Source organism: Drosophila suzukii, unplaced genomic scaffold, assembly GCF_043229965.1.
Source record: "Drosophila suzukii unplaced genomic scaffold, CBGP_Dsuzu_IsoJpt1.0 scf_13, whole genome shotgun sequence".
In the NCBI taxonomy this organism is placed as follows: Eukaryota; Metazoa; Arthropoda; class Insecta; order Diptera; family Drosophilidae; genus Drosophila; species Drosophila suzukii.
In genome coordinates, this window is record NW_027255900.1 from 772,770 (window position 1) to 785,985 (window position 13,216).

The window sequence follows — 13,216 nt, forward strand, 5'->3', positions numbered from 1 at the left end:
GGACACCTCAGGTTGCAGGTACGTAGCACAGACACGACAGGAAGGTTCTACCCAGCCAACAAACCACAGTGCAACGCTTGCAAAGGGTGGCCACGTTTGGTGGACAGAAGTACCGCTCCACCCCAGAGCGCCACATATATTTTACGCTGAGGAGGAGTGCGACATCCCGGCGGGCGCTGCACTTAGGATGCGAAAGGCGTATGGCGAACCCAAAACGGCGACGGTCCACCTCAGACCTGAGCATGCGCAGCGGATCCTCGACAAGGGGAAAATCAGGGTTGGATGGGTCGTCTGCCGCATAAGACAGAAAATGGAGCCCAGGTGATGCTACAAATGCATGGGATTAAGCCACACGTCTGCCAGATGTCCAGCGCCAGAGGCAACAGCCAAAAACACGCAGCAATCCTGCTTCAGACGTGGTAAGGATGGCCACAAGTATAAAACTTGTACCCAGGGCAAACCGAATTGCATCATCTGCACAAGAAGCGGGAAATCTGGAGGAGAGGCCGAACACTCGACCCTAAGCAGGGCGTGCCCTGAGTACCGGAAAGCCGTGCACGATACACAGAATGGTTAAGGTCATACAGATCAACCTAAACCACTGCAGAGCGGCGCAGGACCTGCTAGCACAGACGGTCATCGAGCAGCAGGCTGATGTGGCAATGCTCAGCGAGCCCTACAAGGACAGGCATGAAGGCATATGGCAACACAGCTCGGATGGCAGAGCAGCAATAAGGAGCTGTGGGCAGCCCCCTGGAAACCTATCGTAAAGGGCTTCCAGAACGGGATACACCAGAGCGAAGATCAACGGTATAACATTCTACAGCTGCTAGCCCCGAGCGTACACATTAGCGAGTTCAGACCAATAATGCAGGAGATCGCTGACGACGCACGCGGTAGGTCCCCTATCCTCATCGCAGGTGATTTCAACGCATGGTCCACAACATGGGGCAGCGCTAGTACGCCACAGCGTGGAACCATCCTCCTTGAGGCAGTGGCTTTGTTAAACGTATGCCTACTCAACGAGGGTAACAGGCCAACCTTCAGCAAGTCAGGTCGGGAGTCAATTATCGACCTGACCTTCGCTAGCCCTGAACTGGCACGTAACTGCGTATGGAGGGTGTCAGACACATACACCCACAGCGACCACGCCCCAGACTGGCCTACAAAGCGCATACCCTGAACACAGTGTCCCTCCTAGCACACATGGAAGGCGTCTGCGTTACAGGAGACGCTAACACAAAGAAGACCAGTACCATAGTGGAATGACGAATTAGGCAGCGCGGAGAGATTACCTAGCGGCCCGACGCAGGTGCCAGAGAAGCAGAGGACGCGGAAACCAGGAGCCAAGAGAAATGTGCTGAAGAACGCGATCAAAGCTAGCAAGGCCAGATGCTTCCAGGAGCTGTCAACAGACAGCCGACCCCTACCGGCCACTTACAGCTTGACCTAGTAGTGTCCACCCTGTTACCCACCCAGCCGCCCCTTACATGGCAAGCTTCCGGTGAAGGCGACACTGTTCTTACCAGCGAAGCCGAAGTCCTGGCTGCACTGAGGAAAACAAAGATCGAAAAAGCCCCTGGCCCCGATGGTATTCCCAATTGTGCACTGCACACAATGGTGGCAAACTACCCGGGTATGTTCACCGAGATGTACAACAGGTTTCTCACCCAACGAACCTTTCCCATAGGTTGTAAGCGTCAAAGGTTGGTGCTTATCCCAAAACCGGGCAAGGTGAACGACGTCGCATCCTCATACAGACCCCTGTGTATGCTAAATACAACGGGGAAGATATTCGAGCGTATAATGTACACCCACCTCGAAAAAGAACTCGACCAACTTAGAGCGTTATCGGACCACCAGTTTGGCTTCCGGAGAAAAAGAAGCACGATTGACGCGATCCAAGCGGTCACCCAATTGGCTGCTAACGCAATCGAAGGAGAAAGGTGGCTAGATGGCTCAAAATAGTACTGCCTCCTCTGCACCCTGGACGTCAAGAATGTCTTTAACTCTGCCAACTGGAACCTTGTCCTGCAAGCACTTCATCGCATGGGAATCTCGGACTACCTGATCGACCTCGAAGCGGACTACTTCAAGGACAGAGTGCTCATATATTCCTCTGATGTCGGAGAGCATGAGTACCAGCTGACAGGAGGAGTACCTCAGGCTCAAGGGCCCGATACTATGGAACGTTATGTACGACGCGATCCTAAGGCAGGTACTACCCGAAGGATACTCTGTTGTGGTAACGGTAGTCAAAACCATCGAAGAGACCACGGATAGATGCGATAGACAGCCTAATGTGCTGGCTCGCAGACAACGGGTTAGCAGTCGCCGAGTACAAAACGGAGACAGTGCTCATAAGCAGCAGAAAAATTGTGGAGAAGGCAACTGTACGAGTCGGATCAACACCAATAGAAACAAGTGCCTCAATCAAGTATCTTGGAGTACTGATCGACCACAGGCTATCGTTTAAGACACACCTATCGTATGCAGCAGCTAAAGCGTCCAGATCAACTGCAGCCATCTCAAGGATGATGGCCAATACTCGAGGACCAAAGCAGCACAGCAGAAGGATCATAGCCACGGTGGTGACATCTACTATACTGTACGCCGCGCCCATATGGGCCGAAGCTATGAAGACCGCATCATACAGCCGCCAGTGCAAAGCTGTCTACAGACGCAGCTTCTGCACGGTGTCTGAGGGAGCCGCGTTAGTGGTAGCTGGTTCTATACCGATAGACCTGCTGGCGGCAGAACGAAGAACTAGGAGCACAGGAAGCAGGACCCAGCGCAGTAACACGATCAAGGCATGGCAAAGGAGGTAAAGGAGCCTAACCCTCTGGCTGCAGAGACGACATGAACAGGTAGACTTCTACCTCACGCAGATGATCTCCGGGCACGGATACATCCCGCGAAGTATAGCTTTGCGGAAGTCACGCGGGAACGGAACACTTTTATCTCTTCTCTTCTTCTACCACTCTTATTCCTGTATATACTTAAGCTTTATTTAATAAAAAAAAAACATACATATGTCCGTATTAAAGTGCACAGCCGGCCGTTTGTTTTTTTGTACATTTTGGGCAGTGAAAAAACACCAAAACTGTGTTGTGCAAATAATTCTTAACAAAGTGAATCGCTTTTAATCTTTGTTAATAGCGCATATTACATATATATATATGTAAATATAGCCATACATACATTCATTTGCCAGTTACATATATCCGCTTTTGCTAGGCAGGCAATTTATCGGCAAGAACAACAAGATCCAAGTTAAAGGTTCCGTTGCATCTCGGCGACGCTAGTTAGCCTTTACATTTTCGCGGTAAAAGGTATACGGAGTTTCGTGCCTCTAACGACGTGGGACATTTTATTTTATTTCATTTTTCTTTTATCGTGATTTAAAAATTTCGGATACGGAAAACTCGGTTCGGGCTCATAATGAATCCACAAGTGACGTTGACTACTACCGAATCAAAGCCCAATCTATTTTGCGGCATATGAGCTCGGTGAAATGTCATTTAAATGCTGATGCGGTTAATCAGTTTGACGAAGCTGATTTGCTGGCGCGAATGGAATGGATCAATTCCTTAAACCATTTGAGTCTGCGCAGACATCGTTGGAAGGACTGGATTTTGCAGAGATATCGAGCGACCATCTGATTGAAATTGCTGAGGTTTTCATGGATGTAAAGGCGAAACTAAGCCGAGGCTTGGCGGCTCATCGCAAGTCACAATTGCATGCTTCAACTGCTGCAAATTCAACATCTGTTGACATCACTAATAATGCGGTTCTTTTTGATCTAGGAAGCCTCGGTTGCCATCGGAAATGATGATGAGCTAAGCGACATTGAAAAATTACAATATTTGTGTTCGAGTTTGGGCGGCGTGGCTCTTGAAACCATACGCTCGCTCGAACCCTCGAACGCTAATTATAAAAAGGCTATGAATTTGCTGGTTAATCGATTTGATAATAAAGTTTTTTACTTTCAGACACACGTTCAGGCAATTTTCGGTTTAAAGGGTGTCGAGAAGGGATCTTCGAAGGGTCTTTGGGAGCTTAGTGATTGCATTAATTCGCATCTGCGAGCAATTCGAACCCTGGCCACTACGCAAAAAATTTTGGATGGACTTTTAATTCCCAACGTCACTCGGAAGCTGGATCAGAGGACGCAGGAAAAATGGGAAGAGGATTTGTCAATCACTGAGTTGTCTACCTGGGATGCTATGGAGTCGTTTTTGGAAAAGAGGTGCAGGATGATGGAAAACTTGAATCAAGCCTTGGTAACTCAAGTTCCAGGCCGGCAGGTGCTACTAACTCAAATCATTTGATATGTTTATTTTGCGATGCACGGGATCGTTATTTGTCAAAGTGTTCTCGATTTTTAAATTTGAGTCCGAATCGTCGATATAGAGAAGCAAAGAAGTGGCACCTTTGCCACAACTGTTTGCGCAAGGGGCATAGTTTGCAGGGACAGGAGAATCTTCCATGATCTCTGATAAGACTGTCGATATTATTGTGCAATCACGGGAGGCAAGCTATAGTGCGGCATTCACAGCGGTTGTGACTCACATTATTACTGATTATCAGCCCCATTTCAATATAAATGCAACATCATGGAGGATACCGCAAAAAATTTCGCTCGCTGATCCTCATTTCAATCAATCACAACGAATTGACCTTTTAGTCGGCGCTGGGTTGTTTTTCGGAATAATTTCTATGGGACAAATTCATTTGAATAGGGCTTTGCTGACACTTCAGAACACCAAACTTGGTTGGACAGTCTCTGGAAAGTTATCATCGAACATGCCAACTCACAAATCGGTTTTACAAGCCAGCATCAAGGACCCAGCTGATCATTCCGATAACACACTTGTCGCCATAGTAAAGCGATTTTGGGAAACATGGACTTCACTTCGTCCAAGCCATCTTTATTTCCGGAAGACTTGCGAATGTGAGCAACTTTTCACTGAAAGTTGCACTAGACTTGGAAACGGCCAATATTCTCTTCGTCTCTTGTCCACTTCCGGATTCGAATCTCGTCGTCGTTTCAAGAGTTTGGAAGCTAAACTAGATAGAAACCCAGCCCTGAAAGCTCAGTATTCAGCATTTTTGAGAGAGTATATCGATCTAGGTCACATGTCTCTTGTAACTAAGGAACCGTCGGAAACACAATTCTTTTTGCCCCACCATTGCGTACATTAGCTAATCTGCTAAAACAGCTTCTGGTAGCTCTCTGAACGACTTACTTCTGGCAGGACCAACAATTCATCAAAAAATCTTTAATTACTGCTTCGCTTTCGATTTTTTAAAGTTTCCCTTTGTGGAGATATCTGCAAGATGTACCGTTGCGTGCGTATTTCGTACCCGGATGATTTTTTGCAGTGCATCGATTGGAGAGAGAGATCCACGGAAGAATTGAATTTTTTTTAAATTTAACACGGTGACTTATGGAACCAAGCCAGCTACCTTCTTGGCTATAAGAGCCATGCATCAACTCTCTTACGATGAGGAGGAATCATTTCCTATTGGAGCATAAATTGTTCGTAGAGATTTCAATGTGGATGATTTAATATCTGGTGGGGACTCAGTTAAGGAGTTGAGAGAAATTCGTCGTCAGGTGAAGGAACTACTGTCGCGAGGCCACTTTCCAAGTCCAAATGGTGTTCGAATGAGTCAGCAGCCCTGGAAGGAGAGTCTGAATACGACAAGGAGCAGTTAATCAAATTTCACGATGGATCGGATGCCTCCAAGGCATTTGGACTAGTCTGGGATCCATCTCCTGATCAACTCCTATTTTATTTTTCTCAACTGCCAACTAATCAACGACCTACTAAGTAGGTTGCATTGTCAACGATTGCCTAATTCTATGATCCACTCGGTTTAATAGCTCCTATTATCACAAAATCTACGATTTTTCTTCAATCTGTATGGAGTGCGAACGTGGATTGGGACTGCCAGAGCCCATTCGTTCGTCATGGGGGAGTTGACCTCACAGTTATCGGTCGAACAAAAATTAAAATTTCCACGATTCGTACTGCAACCAAGGGCTTCCGTTGAGTTGCATGGATTCTGCGATGCTAGCATGTCAGCTTATAGAGATGTCTATACTTGCGATCGGAGACAAATGGAGAATCGAAAGTCCATCTGCTCTGTGCCAAGTCAAGGGTAGCTCCATTGAAGGTCTTAACAATTCCAAGATTGGAACTTGGAGTATGGATCTCTTAGCCAGGGCAAGCCGTTTCCACAGAAAAGCAAGCTGGTTTCGCTTAGGCCTATTCTCGGCTCCGATGGGTTATTTCGCGTGGGTGGAAGGCTTCAGAACGCAAACTTGGACTATGATACGAGGCATACGATACTGTTGCCCAAGGATCATCCAGTCACCAAGGCGATCATCGTTTATTATCATGAGAAATATTTGCATGGAGGATCGCAGGCGCTGCTTGCCGCATTTCGGCAAAGGTACTGGCCGATTGGAGGCCGCAAGTTCGTCGCTAGCGTTATCAACAAATGCGTCCGGTGTTTTCGAATGAAGCCTGTTACTTGGGACCACGACATAAGTAGCCTTCCAGCAAATAGAGTGCAGCCTAATCCAGCTTTTCATACCACATGAGTGGACTATTGTGGGCCCATCTATCATAAGGCAGAGGCCAAAAATAAGGCACCCCACAAGTGCTATATCGCCGTCTTTGTCTGTTTTTCCACGAAGGATGTTCATTTGGAAGTGGTCCAGGATCTCACGACGGATTCTTTCATCGCAGCGCTGAGGAGATTCATCAGCCTTAGAGGCAGTCCAGTTCACCCCTCCGCGTGCCTCTAACTTCGGTGGCTTGTGGGAGGCTGCTGTGAAGTCAGCTAAATTTCACTTCTACAGAGTCGTCGGTGCAACCATCTTAGCCATCGATGAATTAAGAACTCTTGCAAATGAGATTTCTGCCATCCTTAACTCTCGTCCACTCTGTCCAATTTCAGAAAATGCTGAAAGCCTTGAGGTGCTAACACCGGCCCATTTCCTGAAGGGTTCCAGCTACACTTAATTTCCTGAGCCTGGCATTACTCATCTTCGCGAAGGCCGCCTCAGCAGATGGCAGCGGGTGACCGAGATGCAGCAACATTTCTGGAAAAGGTGGAACAGCGAGAATTTGTCCCTACTTCAAGAGAGGAGCAAGTGGCGCAAAGAAACGTCTAACATCAAGGTTGGAAACATAGTTTTGCTGAAGGAGAACAACGTTCCACCCTTGAGATGGCAGCTTGGGTGCATCCAGGAAGTCATACCCGGCGGGGACGGAGTCATCCGAGTAGCTATGGTCCGTACAGCTACGGTTCTGATCAAGAGAGCCGTCGCCAAACTAGCCGTTCTGCCCATCGATATCGAGATTGTTGGAACCTTACCTCTTCCAACGGGGGGAGTATGCGCGAGTTATAGTAACTTATAATTACTGCTCCTGATGGTGATAAGATTTTAAATAAACACTTGATGTCTTCTGTTCGGTTGTTCAAAGTGGAATAGTCTTTATTGTGGCTTGAGATTCAAACCAAACCTCCGCCAAAGAATTTTATGTGTTTACAATTATGTATGTGTGGGTGTGTAAATGCTAACAAAGTATTTTCTAGAGCTCTACTGAGTGGGTGTCGTTTAGCAACATCCGGCCTTGTAATGATGTTGCATTTCTTATGTCGATTCTATGTGGGACAACGAAGTGGCTGCCGGTCACTGTCCAATTGAAAAAGGGTAGCACGGGAGGGTAAAAGGGTAGGCGGTGGCGTAGTTGATGGTACCGGTATGGTAACTCCTACCCCCCCCCCCCCCCTTAAAATGGAGCGATAGCCATTGTGCAGAAAAGCATTAAGAGTGAAGATTGTTTTTGTTTTTCTAATTCTCCATATTGCCAGTACCGTTATCGTTAGAAGCACCAAAATACCATACATTACGGAAAAATGTCTTTCCTGTACTTTTCCTATGCACACTACTTTTTTGAGGTTTCTCATATCTTCGATATGTAAACCCCCTAGGTTTAACTCCTGTTTGGTGTTATTTATAAGTATCTGCTTACTTATTGTAGTGGTAAGTACTATATGGTCCTCTTTATGTTCCATAACTTGGCCATCATACTTTATGCCATTTATTTCTATCGAACAGTTTGCATATTTGATTGATATCGCCCCCGATACTGTCATATCTTCTCCACACGTGATGTTTACAGGTAAGTCCAAGGCATGAAAAATGAATATGTGTCCATCCTCAGGTGCCAAAACCATTTCTCTCCCCTCTAGATTTACTGAATCGCATATTGGTGGTTTGTTCATTAAAATCTTCCTCAAACACTCCTTTCCCTTTATATCAACACCCAACTCTTCGCTCTCGCTAATATAAGTTTCATGAACTTTTGAACATTGGTTGTTAAAGAAGCTTATTTTATACTTATTAATTGCTACATCTTTTGGTATTACTAATAAATGTGTCCCATTAATTGAAATTGGTATAACATGATATAATTGATAGACAGTTGGCTCAAAAATTGGAGCTCTTACCCTAAATATTATGCCTGTTTCATTTATTTGGGCCTGTATATTTATAAGTTCATATACTTGTTCGTTTGAACCAATTTTGAGCCCTTGACTCTCGACAAACTGTACAATTCTATTTAATTCTGTCTCTGCTAAAATGAATTTAGGCACAATGCGAAGTTTCGCTAACAATATGCTCTCCGCAATATTGTTTGGGTGCACTGTTATGTAATATGTACTGCATATTAGTGGCCGAGTCCTGACAAGGACTTGGGCCGAGGGAGAGGCGTCCGATGTTCAGGCAGCTACGTCGTATTCGGGTCGTGGGATCTTGGTAAGCCTCTCTCCTCTCCAACATAACGAGAATAAATATTAACAGTGCCTGGAAAATAATATTAGTCATCACGTTCGTCAGTCATCAGTCTACACTGCCCAACAAGCTTAGCTGTCGCTTGATCGCAATACGATCGGGCTGTGTTTTGGCCATATTCCCTCCCCTTCACACATTCGTGTGCCAATGGATCGTCGCGGGCCGCGCAATACGATCCCCCATTGTCAAGGTTGTCCGTCGAAAGTTATGTCATTGTTCTTGACCTACTCCACTCCTCGCGTCAACACACCCCCTTTGTTAGAGTTCTAGCACACCATGTTTCGAATTCTGTTTCCCATTATAAATTTATAAAATAATATTTAGGTCGGCGTGCGCCGGTGTTGAATATCATAATATTTGCTACTTCATATAGGAATTAAATTAATTGACAATTATTGTTTTAGCGGAGAGTATCGATTTTCCCACCTGTGAAGGTGCACACATCAGCAAAATGCTGACCATTCACGACTACAAACGTCGCTCAGAGGGCTCTTGCAATTGTACATACAATTACAAGGCTGATACTCGCCGCTGAAAAATTAACATTTAATTATTATGTATAAAAAAAGGTATAAAAAGAAAAGTATATCTAAATGATTATATATATGAAACAATTATTATATGTGGATATTATATATTATTACATGTATTCCTAACAGATTAATTCTTTGTCTTAACTAGGAAAGTGTTAACATTGCCCAAAAACAAATTCTTATCCAGACGGGAGAGAACAATGACCGTTGGAACGGTAGAGATAATGATAGCTTTGGAGTGGAGAAAAATCTTGACGGAATATATAAGTATTCCAATTCATTCACTGTTATTGGTAGGGTCGCTTTTGATAACAAGTATAAAATTCTTACGTTAAATTGTGGATCAGTGTCTATTGTTTTTGCTAAAGCTTCTGATGTAATCATGGCGCACGGATATATATATATACATGTATGTATAAGTTCCGACAAACTTACCCTCTTTTTAATCCTGGGCGATGAGATCTCGACGCTCCGGATCCTGGGCTTTGGGAGATTTTATAATTGGTGTATATAAATATATGCGTGCACCAAAATACGGCTGTTCTTATATACCAATTCACTTAAATACAAAATATATATATATTATGCCAGAGGCATGTGACTTCTTCAACGGCTGGTGGAGAGATTCGTCCTCTCTGATTATTTATCATGATTCGCACTTTGTCTATTGACTCGGTTGGTTTAAATATATTTCAATGCATGTTTGAATGCTTGATTTTCACTTGTTATCCAATTGTATTATTTGAGGATATTGGTTATGCATGAGTTCACTTTAGCTTTGGTTGGCTCGATTAACACATTTATATTGCATCACTACTTTCTCCGACGAATACTATTGGTCGCTACGCTCTGAACGGATGGTTCCTACAGCTGAACAAATTTGAGGAGCATGGAGATCACGGATTATTCGTCCACAAACATCGCAGTATGTCGGATGTCGTCCTTATTGTTGATCTTCTCCACGTTCTTTGAAGACAATAGCGGCGCTTGTTCAACACAAGATTATTTCGAGTTGCAATTGTGTTCTCCTCAAAGACTGTTGGATATGGTGGCTGGTCCTGGTGGCAGAAGACTCCATGGACGACTGCCCCAGGGAAAGTCGCCTTCCCTCGAAGCTGCCGGCTTCCGTCAGCAAGACACCCAAATGGATTCTCTCCCTTTCTCTATTTGTCTAAGGTCTTTTATACCAGACTGGAGCTTTTACTTGGCTGCGGGTATGGATCGGATAAACTAGGTGTTCCCACCTAGAATTACTGTTTCTTGATATCTGCTATCTTGGGAGTCAACGGCCGGCTGTTGCCCTTTGCCAGCTACCGGAGTATGGTTACCAATAGGTCGATAGTGGACGTTGTTCTGGCCACGCGACACCCGAGAATTCTTCTTCTGCTTTACCAGTATGAGTCTGGTTAGTCACATGCACCCCTCCCCCTGGCTAAAGATTCGTCGTTGTTTCTCTATGTGAATCTTTCTATGTGGAGGGCGTACGTAACATATCCTACAAAGTTTGTCTTACAACAAATCCGGACAACACCGAACGCCAAGTGCTGTCAGATGTGGCACGCATCTTTGACCCGCTGGGTATTCTGTCGCCAGTGGTAGTGCAGTTTAAAATTCTGTTCCAAGAATTGTAGCTTCTCGATCTCGCCTGGGACACGGAGCTTTCTCCGAAAATTGCGGACTGGTGGAATAAATGCCGTAACGACCTACACATCCTTCGAGATCGATGCATCCATCAAGGCATATTCCGCAGTCATCTATAGCAGAGTGGTGCGAGCAGATGGCACCGTATCTGTTTCACTCATAGCAGGAACCAGAGTTGCTCCGCTGAAGCAGCAGTCTCTACCGCGTCTTGAACTGTGTGGCGCTTTGCTACTGAGCCGACTGTTCTTATCAGTCAAGGCTGCGCCACAACACAAGGACATTTAAGTACATGCATGGTATGACTCAACCATAGTCTTAACTTGGCTTTCACATCCGCCATCTAAGCCTAAAACATTTGTAGCCAATAGAACCTCTGAAATACTCGAAGCCTTACCGCGCAACTCATGGCATCATGTAAACACAAAGGAGAATCCGGCGGACTGCGCCACACGAGGAATGCTTGCTTCGGACCTTCTCCATTTTGACTTATGGTGGATGGGACCATCATGTCTGCCAGATCCAGAAATGCTTGCGGTAAAGTTGACCTCTAAAAAGTTCTGTTCTTCCCTTTTAGAAAACCATGGCGGAGAAGAAGTTAGGACCACCGCATTAACCGCACAGGAAAGCTGCTCATTGTCACCAATCGAAGCTTTGACTCAGCGCGTCTCGTCCTGGACGAAGCTGGTACGCGTCGTAGCTTACGCCTTACGCTTCATCCAAAAGACCAAGACCATTAAACCTGTAACGCTGGCAAATGGAAAGATGCTCACCTTTGGGAGATTCAGGCTGCTTGCATTCTTTGCCTGCAAGAGGCCCAGAAATGTTTCATGGAAGATCGCAAACTACTGACGGATAACAAGCCACTCCCAGTTGGTGAAGCTCTCGCCGATTATCTGCAAGGATGGCCTTCTTCGAGTTGGTGGACGACTCGACAACTCACAGTTACCAGCTTATGTAAAACACTCTATACTGCTTCCGAAGTCGAACCGCATCACAAGAATGATCTTGGAACACGAGCATACGACAAATCTTCATCCTGGAGTTTCTGCACTTTTTGTAATTGTTCGTCAAAAGTACTGGATCTTTGGTGCGCGTAACCTGATAAGGTTAATGCATTAAATGTTTCCGCCAACGTAAACTCACGGAGCACCAGTTCATGGCCGATCCACCAGGCATCCGTATAAGAGAAGCTTTACCCTTCCAGCACTAAGGCTGTGATTACGCTGGTCCTTTTATACTAAAGTAAAGGAGAGGGCACAATCCCTGAAAAACTAATTGCTACATATGCCTCTTTGTTTGCCTTGTGACATCAGCCATACATTTGGAACTGGCCACTGATCTTAGCACAGACACTTTCCTGGCATGTCTTCTGCGTTTCATGTCCCTTCGAGGAAAATGCTCACAGATCTTCAGCGAGAACGGGACGAATTTTGTTGGCGCCAAACGGGCACTAGATGAGATGCAGCAATTTGTATCTTCGCAGGAGCATCAACGCAATCTACCACAATCGCTGGCCGATGATGGAATCCAATGGAGTTTTATACCTCCCCATTCGCCACATTAGGAAGGGAAGAGGGAGTCATCAGTACTTTCTGTTAAATTGCATTTGCGTCGAGTTATGGGAAAAACTGTTCTAACCTTTGAACAAATGCAAACTCTGATCGCTCAGATCAGTGCAGTGGTAAACTCGCGACCGTTATGCTACACACCTGACACTGACCTTACCTACTTGTCTCCGGCTTACTTTTTAATTGGACGCCCATTCACAACTGTTCCAGAGGGAGATCTGACTAATCTACCGATCAATCGTCTGGACTATTGGCAGCACTTGCAATCGATGTATCAAGGGTTTTGGAAACGCTGGCACCAAGAGTATTTAACATCCCTACAGCAACGTCGAAAGTGGAGCAACAAGAAACGCAACATCGCAGTAGACGATGTAGTCCTCGTAAAGGACTCAATTCTCCCTTCAGCAGCTTGAATACTAGCCCGTGTAGTGGAAGCTCACCCTGGACCAGATGGACTTGTACGAGCTGTAAAACTTAAGACGCCTACTGGAGAGATGACCCGGCCCATCACCAAGTTAGCTGTACTGCCTAATTCTAAAAAATTGTTTTCAGGGCGGCCCGGGATGTTGATTAACGCATTACAGCCGTTATTAATT

General features: G+C 45.5%; 1 protein-coding gene across 1 annotated transcript; it reads left to right on the top strand.

The window, feature by feature from the left end:
• The first annotated feature begins 569 nt into the window (after window positions 1-569).
• LOC139354686 (uncharacterized) lies at window positions 570-5,722 on the top strand. Its single transcript, XM_070998928.1, has 7 exons — window positions 570-656; window positions 713-1,111; window positions 1,444-1,734; window positions 1,829-1,946; window positions 2,039-2,218; window positions 2,317-2,824; window positions 5,551-5,722. The coding sequence occupies exons 1-7, from the start codon at window positions 570-572 to the stop codon at window positions 5,720-5,722; spliced, it is 1,755 nt and encodes a 584-aa protein (XP_070855029.1).
• The last annotated feature ends 7,494 nt before the right edge of the window (window positions 5,723-13,216 follow it).